At 43.7% G+C, this 13697-nt stretch overlaps 1 protein-coding gene across 1 annotated transcript in view; it reads left to right on the top strand.

Moving 5' to 3' along the window:
* Positions 1 to 240: 240 nt before the first annotated feature.
* LOC134985202 (caspase-3-like) overlaps positions 241 to 13697 on the top strand; it is a 32172-nt gene continuing 18715 nt past the window's right edge. Inside the window, exons 1-4 of the mRNA XM_063950394.1 lie at positions 241 to 319; positions 3190 to 3305; positions 10134 to 10262; positions 13335 to 13510. Coding sequence (XP_063806464.1) covers positions 297 to 319; positions 3190 to 3305; positions 10134 to 10262; positions 13335 to 13510 — 444 coding nt within the window. The 5' untranslated portion in view covers positions 241 to 296. The remainder of the gene's footprint in view (positions 320 to 3189; positions 3306 to 10133; positions 10263 to 13334; positions 13511 to 13697) is intronic.

Genomic DNA, 13697 nt, shown 5'->3' with positions numbered 1-13697 from the left:
GGAAAGGTACGTAGAAGAAATATGTTAACAGGAAATACATTTTAAAAGGTGTATTGACATTAACGTACCTGAGACCTGAGATAATAACTGAGCCAGTTTACATTTTGCCTTATTATTATTTATTTCCATACATGCAGCAGAAATGTGTTATACTTCATAAATCATACTGTAGCTATGCAGATATTTAGATAGGTTTATTGACCATATTGTACTTTATTATCATCTCATCTGCAGAGAGGAGACACAGAACATCAAGAACAAATAATTATCTTAGTCCATTGAACCGACTTCCGAAAATGGAGGAACAACTTGGTAACATGTAAGGGCTTGCTCTTCCTGATCAGTCTCATAAAGAACATGCAGCTTAATGATGCAGAAACGTCTGGGTGGCTAGTGGCTGGGGGACAGGTGCATGTTGGCTCATTATTGCAGTCAGTACTTAATGTATTTAGATTTAGGGCGGTATCCTATTAGCTGCGGTACTTTCTACTATTCGGTATATGAATTAAAGTCATAAGTGTTACAAACGAACACTTGTTTAATGTTATATAATAGGGGGCATACGTTCGTCCGCATGTCAATCTGCTCTAAATCAGTGGCGGCGCCCCCGCAGCCCCTCGCCCCCAAGCCACCGCGAGGGCTGCGGGGGCAGTAGTTACGCCACTGAAGAAGCTAATACAGGCTCTGCTCTCTTACCACTAATAACTCAATATAATAACTTACAATGGAATATATTGTGTTAATTCCTATATAGTGGCGGATTTTACCTAGGGGATGCAGCCCAGCTTGCACCCCACCCCTGCAGTAAAATATGCCACCCGTAGGGACTGCCTAGCAGTGGCAGTAACTTCCAGTTGGAGGTACTCCATTAAACAAAGCCAAACATACTGTCTTAAGGGAAGGTGTTTTCTCTCCCTGGGACTGCCAATCCGAACTGCTATAGCAGAGAGAGAGCATTTCCCATGGGAAGCCACTCTCCTGCTACTATGGCAGCCCTATATACCGTCTAAGAGAAGCAGCCGATGCAGTCCGTAGAAGCCGGCATGTAGTATCTGGCAGCGCCAAACTTAAGCTTCACCCCTGGATCTAGACTTTACCCCCATAATAGGACTTAAGACCCGCCTCCCAGGAGATGTCATCCGTAAAATACCAGGAGGGCAGGGAGGAGGTGGAATCACATGGTATTCACTGGTATTTAATAATCATTTTGAAAACCATATAATAATATTTGTTTATATTTATTTATACTTCATTAATGGGGTGCAGCCTTCTTAGAATCCAAGTTTTGAATGTTAGAAATACCAAGAAAGAGGTGGAATCAGCCAGACACAATGCACACCACCTGCCAGGCAGGTAAGGAGCTGTTTAACCCAACCCCTATTGTTGCCATACAAGAGATAGATTGTTACAGCAACAGGGACCCCTTTGGAGAGGTTAGGCTAGCATTATTTCAATTCTATATACTGTGCTGCCAGCTAATAAATTACATTACTGAATACAGACTGATACAGTAACAGCATGCTCTCTCTGGTAATAGGGAGACACCTGAATGATATAAGAATATATTTACTGGCAGCTGCAACAATTGTGTATATATAAGCAAGCCCATGCAGCAGTTCAATTAATATATAGTTAATAGCAATTACAGCCTGCATTAACTACAGCCTTGACACGCTAGTCAAGGAACAACTTATTGTTCAGAACTGTGTGCTCTCATATATACTAAGCTATCAGTGTTGAATTAAATATAGGGATAACCTAATTACTGTACAATTACCCAGTTGCAGGGTTGGCACATAATGTTGTGATTTAATAACTACATGGCACTCATTGCAACAAATGCAGTCATTGTGGAAAGATACATTTCCCTCCATCTAAAATATCTACAGTAAAACCACTGTGTCTCTCAGCAGCCCCATTTAAAACATACAAGTGCACATTTAATGCGCATATATAATCAATACAGCGGGGACACATGAACATAATACACATTTGGTATTATAGAGCTTATAAGTACTTTTCTTTATAAGGAGATATACTTGATGTTCGTTTCTCTTTGTTATGAAAGGTTCTCTCTAACAATTACACGGTATTCTATTACAATAACAACAGCTACTGTGGAATTTACACTGATTTGTTTATAATAAAGGAAGCTATTGCTGCAGGAGTGACTTATTAGTTACATAGCATTCATTGTAACAAATGTAACTATTGCAGGAGGATATATCTCTCTACTTAAAGTGATCTCTTCAATAAAATAACTGTGTTTATTAATAGCCCCACTCAATCACTATATAGATATATGAATAATGCACTTATATAATTGGTATAGTGGATATATATGAACATTACACAGTTTGCACTAATTATGATATATATAAATGTGCAATATCTATAGAACAGTGGGAGAACTATTAAATATTCCTATACATTCACATCACTCACTCAATATTCAGCATTTATTTACATGCTGACACTTTCTCTTCAATAGCCACATGAAACCTTATTATAACAGCTAGAGTTACTATAGGAGATTACACTGACTGGCTTGAAATAAGGGAAGCTACTACTGAAGGAATATTGTAGTTAATGACATTTGGAACGATTGCCAAACTAATGATATAACTATCAGTATACAATTAATAAATATTATAAAGTATTCGGCATCCTAATATTGGGCTAATTATAATTAATAAGGCAATAACTGATATAATGAAGTATACGAATACAGTACAGCCTGCTTAGGATACATTAAATTTGGATCGATAAAGACACGACACAGGTAGCGAACCTTGATTTTAATAATTTATTTTCATTCACCATATATGATAATTATATCACACAAGTTTATTGCACTTTCTTTATTTCGTGGTTAGACAATTTTAACTAATCTATTAAAAGTTCATTTTTAATTTTCATCTGTGCGCCAGCAAAGAGACATTCTTTCCTCCTTTTTTCTTTTTCTTTAGGTAAGGAGCTGCCACTGGTCACAGAGAGTAATTTGATGTACTCTCTAACCATTTAACTCACTTATAAATAATTGAAGAACCCCTTAAACCGTCCAGTTCTGCGTTTATTTTCACAGTTGTTCCCCAATAACAAAAAGTCTTTAGTTACAAGAACAAGATATAACTTTTATACTTTCCTTTACACTCTCTCCTCTTGTATTGCTGCTCCTGTCACTTGCAGGTGGAATGAAACCGATTCAAAAAATGTTAATGGAGGTTACCAGCGCTATTACAAAATGGATTATCCGGAAAAGAGTGTTTGTTTAATACTTAACATGGAACACTTTGACATACCAGGTATAGTATATATTGGAGTGTTCTTACACTATGTACAACTATGTGTGCTTCCTACCCACACAACCAGCAACTAACCAGGTTACAGGCAGGGGTGTCAGAACTTTTTTGGTGTGTGTGTGGGGGGGGGGGGGGGCGCTAGATAAAATCTCAGTTTGGCGCCCCTAGCTCCTGGCCACCTTAGACAGGTCTCTTGCACCTCTATGGAACTCTGGGGCATATGTATTAACCTGGAGATGGCATAAGGAAGTGATAAACCAGTGATAAGTGCAAGGTGATAAAGTACCAGCCAATCAGCTCCAATATGTAAAATAACAGTTAGAAACTGATTGGCTGGTGCGTTATCACCTTGCACTTATCACTGGTTTATCACTTCCTCATGCCATCTCCAGGCTTAATACATCTGCCCCTCTATGGAGCAGCTGGGAGTGGCCCCTTGTAACATTACACCTGGTAGAACCCATTACACACATTATGCCAGGTAGAGCTCATTATACACATTACGCCTGGTAGAAATGCTTGTACACATTATACCTGGTAGAGCCCCTATAAACATTACGCCTGGTAGAGCCCATTATACATATTACGCCAGATATAGCCCATTATTCACATTATGCCTGGTAGAGCTTATTATACACATTATGCCAGGTAGACCCCATTACACATGTTACACATTACGCCTGGTCGAGCCCAATACACATGTTACATATTACGCCTGGTAGAGCCCATTACACGTTACACATTACGCCTGGTAGAGCCCAATACACATGTTACACATTACGCCTGGTAGAGCCCAATACACATGTTACATATTACGCCTGGTAGAGCCCATTACACGTTACACATTACGCCTGGTAGAGCCCATTACACGTTACACATTACGCCTGGTAGAGCCCAATACACATGTTACACATTACGCCTGGTAGAGCCCAATACACATGTTACATATTACGCCTGGTAGAGCCCATTACACGTTACACATTACGCCTGGTAGAGCCCAATACACATGTTACATATTATGCCTGGTAGAGCCCATTACACGTTACACATTACGCCAATACACATGTTACACATTACGCCTGGTAGAGCCTATTATACGCATCTGCTAGGTAGAGTGCCTCCTCCTCATTGCTCATTTCCCTACTGCTACCCCACAGCCAGCAGCCATGGGCGGATTGGGATGGAAAACCAGCCCAGGAAATTTGTAGAAGCAGCCCTACTGGGGGGCGGGGTCTGTTGAGGGGGGCAGCATCCCTCCTCAAAGGGCCTGATGCTGAGTTTGACGCAGTTGCAGCTTACCTTGGGGTTTATTTACTAAAGTCAGGATTTTGTCCGAGTTTGCTTTTTTTCCAAAGTGTCAACACAGGAATTTACTACGCATAAATCTCGGCAGTGTTGGGGTTATTCATAATGGTTTTCACGGCAGAGGACAGAAATACGAATGAATAGACCATCGGTCAAAGGCGGCTGTTTGTTCATACAACACGGTGATTTACTATTCATTCGTATTTTGGTGTTTGTCAGTGAATGTTCAAATGTGGTCGTATTTTTTTGCAAATTGTAAAAAAAATGCAGGAATAAAATAGACCTGCTTTTTCCTGGCGTGTTTGTATAGTCATGCACGGATCAGTGAGATCCGTGCGTGCTTATCTGTGGGAAAGGGTCTGTTTTCCTTAAAAATCAAAGAAAAAATTGCGTGGGGTCCTCCTCCTAAGCATAACCAGCCTCGGGCTCTTTGGGCCGGCCCTGGTTGTAAAAATACAGGGGGGAAATTGCGTAGGGTCCCCCCATTTTTATACAACCAGCACCGGGCTCTGCGTCCGGTCCTGGTTCCAAAATACGGGGCACAGCCTCGGGCTTCATCCCTGGCCCTTGAATGGCTGGAGGGGGGACACACCTTTATTTAAGGGTTCCCCACCCCTCCAGGGAACCCCGGCCATGGGTGACTAGTTGGGGGAGTAATGCCACGGCCGCAGGGACCTATATAAAAGTGTCCCCCGGCTGTGGCATTATCTCTCTGGCTCGTGGTGCCCGGTGCTGGTTTAAAAAATACGGGGACTCCTACATCTTTTGTCCCCCGTATTTTTTGAACCAGAACCGGACGCAGAGTCCGCTGCTGGTTGTATAAATATGGGGGGACACTACGCAATTTTTCCCCTGTGTTTTTACAACCAGGGCCGGCTCAAAGAGCCCGAGGCTTGTTATGCTTAGGAGGGGGGACCCCACGCAATTTTTTTCTTTGATTTTTAACTATTTAAACACTTCTCACAATGTACACAATGAAGCCCTGCACGGATCTCACTGATCCGGCCGGACTTCATTGTGTTATGTCTGGCGGTGTTTTACTAATCACTCCCGTAAAATACTGCCCGACAATACAAATCACATCGACATCGGAAAATACGATAATAGAAACCTCGGCAGCTTAGTAAATTACCGTAGATGGATTCAAAAAGTTGCAGTAAAATACGTCTGATAAAATTTGAGATCAAACTCCCTACAAATTGGCAAAAACACGAATATTAGTAAATAAACCCCCTTGTATCTTTTGCTGCAAATTTACGTGAATGCTGCTACAAAGCCCTTCTATGGTGTACACCCATTTGTCTGACTGTACAAGGACTGAGACTCCCACTGTCAGTAACTACAGGTGCTGCAATCATGGTTTGTGCATATTTAGACACCAACATCAGACGCATTACTGACACTTTCAGCAGCCATATGCTAGGTGCAGATTATCTGTCTGGGTATGGCCTCCAATGTGAGCTCTTCAGTGTATCTGCACGCAGCCACTTTCAGCAACACGCCTGTGTCGGCAAAGGCCATGCGGAGGCAGCCTCCAGTGGGGTTGGGGGAAAGAGAAGGCCCTGACTTGGTGCATACCGCCCCGCTCAAGCACTGTGTAATATATATATATATATATATATATATAATATTCACACCCCCGCACACACCCCTCACTCCATTATACACTGCAGGTATAGATAATACATAGAAACATATAGTGTACATCTGATTACCACCCACACTGCAGGTATAGCTGTATATATCCTTATACAGTACATCAGATTACCACCCGCACTGCAGGTATAGATGTACAGTATATATCCTTATACAGTACATCAGATTACCACCCGCACTGCAGGTATAGATGTATATATCCTTATACAGTACATCAGATTACCATTGACACCACACAGTAGAACCCTGTTCCGAGGCTGCCATCAACACCCTCTCCCATCCATCATGTATCTTATGCCTATTACCCCCACCACTACTTAAATAATTAGTGCTTCATCCCCACAACCCCTGTTCACCCTTTATAGAATTTGTGTCCACCAATCCTTTATAAATTATAATGCCAAACACTCTTTCAATTTACCTTTACTTGGCTGGATGTCACTGGGGGGTCGTTTCCTCCAGTATAGCAGATTCTCTCATGCCCTCCTATCTTCTTCCACGGGCAGGAGGTAGAGCTGCCCAGGGTCAGGAAGATGAAGGTAGCCGCAGGCAGAGTCGGATTTAGACCTCATAGGGCCCTAAGCAAGACACAGATTTGGGGCCCCCTTCCTCAAACAATCCATAGCCGCTCCCCACTGATTGTAGCAAGCAGCCCCCAGTCAGTGTGTGCCCCACCACCACATTGATTGTAGCAGGCAGGACAATCCCAGCATGCCTCTGATTCTTGGCACTCCGTAAATGCCTTTTGGTTATGTCATAACCATGTGACCCGCCTTTTCATCAGGGGGAGGATTCTGTGCACCGGTGGATTCAGGGCACTGGGAAAGATTAGGGCTAAGCACCCAGGGGAGGTTAGGGTTAGGCTGCAGGAGGAAAGGTTAGGTTAGATGCTAGATCTATGTGACCCACGAAAGCAGGAAGTGGAGTAATGTAGGTGGGCTAGCAGTTTTACTAGTCACGTCAACATCTATTTCCTTTAGTATATTTTGGGTACCACGTTCTGGCCTTGCTCCTGCCCCTGCTGTCAGAAGTCCTTTAGCCTGGATGAATTTAGCCTCAACATTAGGGTTAGGGTAGAGGTTAAGATTAGGCTGCAGGAGAATAAATTAGGGTTAGGCTGCGTGGGTGAGGGATTAGGGTTAGGCTGCAGGAGGGTACGGTAAATTAGAGTTAGGCTGCAGAAAGGTAGGTTAGGCTGCGTGGGTGAGGGGTTAGGCTGCAGGAGGGTAGATTAGGGTTAGGCTGCGTGGGTGAGGGGTTAGGGTTAGGCTGCAGGAGGGTAGATTAGGGTTAGGCTGCGTGGGTGAGGGGTTAGGCTGCAGGAGGGTAGGTTAGGGTTAGGCAGCGTGGGTGACGGGTTAGGGTTAGGCTGCAGGAGGGTAAGTAAGGGTTAGGCTACAGGAGGGGAGGTTGGGTTAGGCACTGGGGGGTTAGGGTTAGGCTGTTGGAGGTGAGGTTTTGGGGGGAGATTAGGGTTAGGCTACAGCAGGGATGGTTAGGGTTACAGTTAGATTTGGGAAAGGTCCTTTAGCCCAACCCTGTGATGACTCTAAGGACCCGGAACTTGTACCTTGCATGGAGCTGGGTACACGATGTTGCAGGTCAGGTGCATGATAAGCTACTAGCCGAATCCCCCTGCTACCTTCTATGGGCAGCAGAGAGTCAGACTCTATGGTTACATCCAGCAGCAGTCCCGAGTTCCGCACATGTGCGGACTGCGGAGTCAGTGACAGGGAGCCCATCGGGACCAAATAGGGGGCGTGGCGCTGCACTGCGGAAGGCGTGACGGGGTCTGTGAGCCTGTGACACAGGGAAGTCGATCCCCCTGTCTGCGCCTGCAGTACTGATGAGGTTTTGGAGGCAGAGGAAAGGGATCTGCCACTGCAGATGTCCTTCTGCCCTCATCCACCTCCTGTGTGCTCCAAAACATTCAGCAGTGTGACTCATCTGCGGCTCGAAACCTAGGGAGCATCTTCTCCCCGGCTCAGCCCACCACTGACGCTCACGGCAGACCCTCCTTCCTAGTCTCTGACACTCCCCCCTCATCCGACTAAGGGGTACATTTACTAAGCAGTGATAAGAGCAGAGAAGTGAGCCAGTGGAGAAGTGCCCATGGCAACCAATCAGCACTGAAGTAACATCTATAATTTGCATACTATAAAACTATACAGAGCTGCTTATTGGTTGATGGAGAAATATCTCCACTGGCTCACTTCTCCGCTCTTATCACTGCTTGGTAAATGTACCCCTATGTTCCATGACAGTATGCTGCTGCTTACCTCGGCTCTGCTGTCACGGGCCGCAGAGCACAGACACTGCAGGGAAGGAGGTGGGGGCAGAACGCACGGGTTAGGCCGGTACAGCGCTGCCCGCTATGTAAACTTATAGCAGCAGTGCCAGATGCGGGCAGCGCTGTAGCTGGCGCCTGCACAGGCGGACGGGTGGACTGGATGGCGCCTCGCTAATGTTTTGGGGGGAGCGAGCTGCCCCCTTGCCCCCCCCCCCCCCCCATTCCGACGCCCCTGGTTACAGGTGTATGAGTGTTAGTGGCAGGATGCCAGGCCCTGGAGCCACATAATAACACTCCTCTCTTTTTATCTAATCCTGCAGCCTCTCTGTATAAAGGAAGGGGTGGTCTTCTGTTTGCCGGCGGTCGGGCTCCCGGCGCTCAGTATACCGGCGCCGGGAGCCCGACAGCCGGCATACCGACACTTATTTTCCCTCGTGGGGGTCCACGACCCCCATAGAGGGAGAATAAAATAGTGTGGCGCGCGTAGCGCGCCACCGTGCCCGTAGCGTGGCGAGCGCAGCGAGCCCGCAAGGGGCTCATTTGCGCTCGCCAAGCTGTCGGTAAGCCGGCGGTCGGGCTCCCGGCGCCGGGATGCTGGTCGCCGGGAGCCCGACCGCCGGCCAGCCGTAGTGAACCCTAAAGGAAGACTGTAGACAAGTAATAATGTGTAGGGTTTTTCCCCTAAAACAGTATGCTTGTAATGTTACTTATCACTGTGTGGGGGCGGCGACAGGTGATATTATTGCTAATACTGTATACAGCCCAATTTAATCAAACACAATTAGGCTCCCTTATAATAGAGTTAATTAGATTGACAGCATCACTAGATACACATTGGGTCAGAAATATAATACAGGTCGAGTATCCCCTATCCAAATATTCCGAAATACAGAATATTCCGAAATACGGATTTTTTTGAGTGAGAGTGATATAGTGAAACCTTTGTTTTCTGATGGCTCAATGTACATACATTTGTTTAAGGCACAAAGTTATTAAAAATATTGGCTAAAATTACCCTCAGGCTGTGTGTATAAGATGTATATGTAACATAAATGCATTCTGTGCTTAGACTTAGGTCCCATCACCATGATATCTCATTATGGTATGAAATTATTCCAAAATACGGAATAATCCGATATCCAAAATACCTCTGGTCCCAAGCATTTTGTATAAGGGAGACTCAACCTGTAACACAACCTCCCTCTAGCTGTAAGCTGTAATGAGCCTGGCCCTCTGAGCCTTATGTCTCACATCTGTCCCCTGCATCTTCCCATTCACTCACTGCTCATCCTTTATGCATGCTCTAATTGTATGACCACAGCATTATTGATATGATCTGTGCTGTATGATTACACCTGCTCTGAGAATTTACACATATCTTGTCTGGACACGCAGCCGTACTCACACGATTGATTTAGAAATTGATGTATTGTACATTCTTCTGTTTGATTTCATTGTTCCTTTCCTGTCTGTGAACTATTTGGGTTTGTTTTATCGGGTGTAGTACGGGTGACCAATGTATTTTTAAAAAGGTTTCTGTAATACAGTACTATGTTAATTACTGTGTATTCATTGTGAAGGTGTAATAAGGCGTGCAGGCACGCACACAGACAAGAAGACACTAAAGAACACTTTTAAAAAATTAGGATTTCAAGTGAGAATTGAAGAAAATCTGTCATGTACAGAGATAGAAAACGTTCTTCAGAAAGGTCAGTTACACACGTCCAGATTGGGCCACTCTAAATGACTTATAGTTGGAGACTTTCATCTCTATGATAAATGCCAGTGTGTCCATGTTTGTCATGGCAAAACATGGATACTGTACATACATTATGCACTGTATATACATAATATAAAAGGTATATTTTAGATAAAGAGCTGATGCATCTTACAGATAATGAATGTTGATGTTTACAAAGTACATTACCGGGTGATTTTAATGAATTTGTCAGTAAGTTCAAATTGTAGCAAATCAGCGTGGGCTTCGGCCCTCAAATTGATTTTGCTATGGAGGGTTCTCATACACTTGCCCACCAATTTGCAGTGGATTTATTGAAACCTGTACCGGTCTAGGGGGGTATACCTAGGGATGCCAAGTTTCATTGGAGCCTTCATGATAACCCTGGTCAGTGGATTTCAAAGAAAAAAAAAAGTGTATATCAATAATAAAAAAAATAATCTGTGCTGCATTAATAAAAACAAAAATGTGTGGCTTTTTATATTTAAAATAATATGTATCCCCTTAATCATAATATAGATATTTAATATATTTGTAAGAATATATGTGCCACTTTTTAAAATATTTATTTTCTGCATTATTGAGTTTACGTTTAGCTCCCAATTCTATCTGTAGTGTAGTGGCTCCTATACCTACCTCTCTTGAGGGGAGTCTATAAAATGACTTATTACATTGTCATTGTATATAAATACTCTTCAGTAATATCCCAGGTACCATGTTACCATGGAGATACATACTGTTTTCCATACATCATCTGGAACCTAATTACAACTATGCCGTTATTTGATTTCTTGGCAAAATTGTACTTTGCTGCTTGAGGCACCGATACTTCCTATGGGCACTCATTCATATGTGGACGGAGTAGCGTACCTCGAACTTTGTTGCATGAGCCAGACCCGTACTGCACATGTGCAGTACGATTAGTGATTGACAGTCTGATGCCGTTTGGGGGAGGCGATGGCCTCTCTTTTTCCAAACAGAGGTGTGTCACTAAAGTTACAGGGGAGAGATGAGGCCAGGCTCACCGTCAGAGGATGGAGATTTCCTGGCCTCTGGGTAGGATTTGCGGTGGCCGGCTTGCACGACCCCATGGGTCACCCAGCCGGCCGATGGTGTCAGGAAAGATCCGATACTGCGTCCCTCCTGCTGCATTACAATATCAAAGCTATCACTGCTGCCTCCATGTAAGCAGCACCTATAGCTACTCCAATCACATATGAATCATGCCCACCTTGCGCCAAATAAAGCTGTTGGATCCTTCCCTGAATTATGCTGTTAATTCAGGTGCACCGGCTGTCTCAACTCAATTACAAGCGTAGACAAGTTTGAGCATTGTAGGAATCACTGTGTGTACTAGGAGTATTGTTTATAACGAGTAATAATGTTAATACAATTATTTATACTGTACTCATAAACTTACTTTGCTAAAGAAAAATTGTACAGTATGATTCCTAATATAAAAACGCATTTGGAGACCAGAACAAAAGGTCGCTTCTACATTAATTTCTTGCTGTCATCAGAGCCGGCTCTACCCAATATGATGCCCTAGGCAAGATTTTGGCTGGTGCCCCCTAGCACCAACGCTAGTTCCGCCTCTGATCCTGCACCCCTTTCCCAGCACCATCACCCCTCACCCATTGCAGTCCTTATTTTGGTTTTCCCTCACTCTGTAATTTAAATAAGAACAGTGTGCACATTCGGCGCACAGCCCAAAAAGGTATGTGTTCTTGCTGGGAAGGGGCATGGCCACACAATAGTACCCCCAATTCAAATTATGCCACACAGTACTGCAACTTTGTTCTCAATTTATCATGCAATAGTGTCCCTTATTCAGATTACATCACACAGTAGTACCACTTTACCTTATATACGTTACTCCTCTCGGTAGTGCCCCTCATTCACATAACATCATACTGAATTGCTCCTTATTCACATTACACCACACCATATTGCTCTTTATTCTCATTACACCACGCCATATTGCTCCTTATTCACATTACGCCACACCATATTGCTCTTTATTCACATTAGACCACACAGTAGTGCCCTTTCTATACGTTACGCCACACAGTAGCGCACCTTATACACATAATGACACACATTAGTAATGCATTTATACACATAATACCACACAGTAATGCCCCTTACACATACGACACACATTATTAATGTCCTTATAAACATAATGCGCCTTACACATTATGCCAACCCTTATTAATGCCCTTATACACATAATGTCACTTACACATATGCCGCACATTATTAATGCCCTTATACAGATAATGACACACATAATGTTCCTTACACATATGCCGCACGTAATTAGTGCCCTTATACACATAATGACACACATAGTGCCCCTTACACATGTCACACATTATTAATGCCTTTATACACATAATGACACACATGGTGCCCTTTATCCATTTGCTGCACATTATTTATGCATTTATACACATGAAATGCATAATGACCCTTACACATATGCTGAACACTATTGCACAACCAACGCACTCACACACACACAGCACTCACATGGCCGCTAACACTGTGACCTCTACCTCTGCTTGGATACAGATGTGTCCTCATAAATCTTGCCTCCATACACCATGCAGCAGGAGATGCCTGGCGCGAGTCAACTGGTAGCTCTGATAACGTTGGGTGCCTACTTTTGATGAAAATGCATCTTTTTTGCATTGCTATGTGGCTAGGATGCACAAGCAGCAATTGCTTAGGGCATCTGGTATGCCTATCGGCATAAGCAGCTTCTCCTGATTAAAATGATATGCGGCATGCCTATATACTGTGTGTGACTGTGGCTGTATCTGCATACGAAATGCTACACACAGAATATAGGTATGCCGCATATCATTTTAATCAGCAGGAGCTGCTTATGCCCCTTGGCATACCAGATGCCCTAGGCAATTGCCTAGTTTGCCTATGCCTAGGGCCGGCTCTGGCTGTTATGTTGCCATTATGATCAATCCATAGGAATAGGGCGAAGCCTTGATTTATACATTGTTATTGTGTATTATGATCTTAGTTACTGCAGAGGACCACAGTCAGAGAAGCTGCTTTGTCTGTGCTGTCCTGAGCCACGGTACTGAAGATGGGATTTTTTCACGTGATCACATTTTTACATTGAACTGGTTGGTGACATTTTTTGATAAGAACAATTGCAAGAGCCTTGCCGGGAAACCAAAGCTGTTTTTTATCCAGGTAACCATTGTGTATTTCTATGCATAGTCCCTATATATATATCCTGTGATCATTTTTACATACACTAGTAATCCAGCTTAAATTTGCAACTTGGTTTCAATGTACAAGAGAAGAGATCCAGTGACCGCAGCAAATGAGACATAGGAAGGAGGGATAACTTATTAGGTGAACTTGATCTAGTAAAGTC

This window comes from Pseudophryne corroboree, chromosome 1 (genome assembly GCF_028390025.1).
Source record: "Pseudophryne corroboree isolate aPseCor3 chromosome 1, aPseCor3.hap2, whole genome shotgun sequence".
Classification (NCBI taxonomy): domain Eukaryota; kingdom Metazoa; phylum Chordata; class Amphibia; order Anura; family Myobatrachidae; genus Pseudophryne; species Pseudophryne corroboree.
Note: the sequence above shows the minus strand (reverse complement) of the source record. Positions and strands in the feature narration are given on the sequence as shown.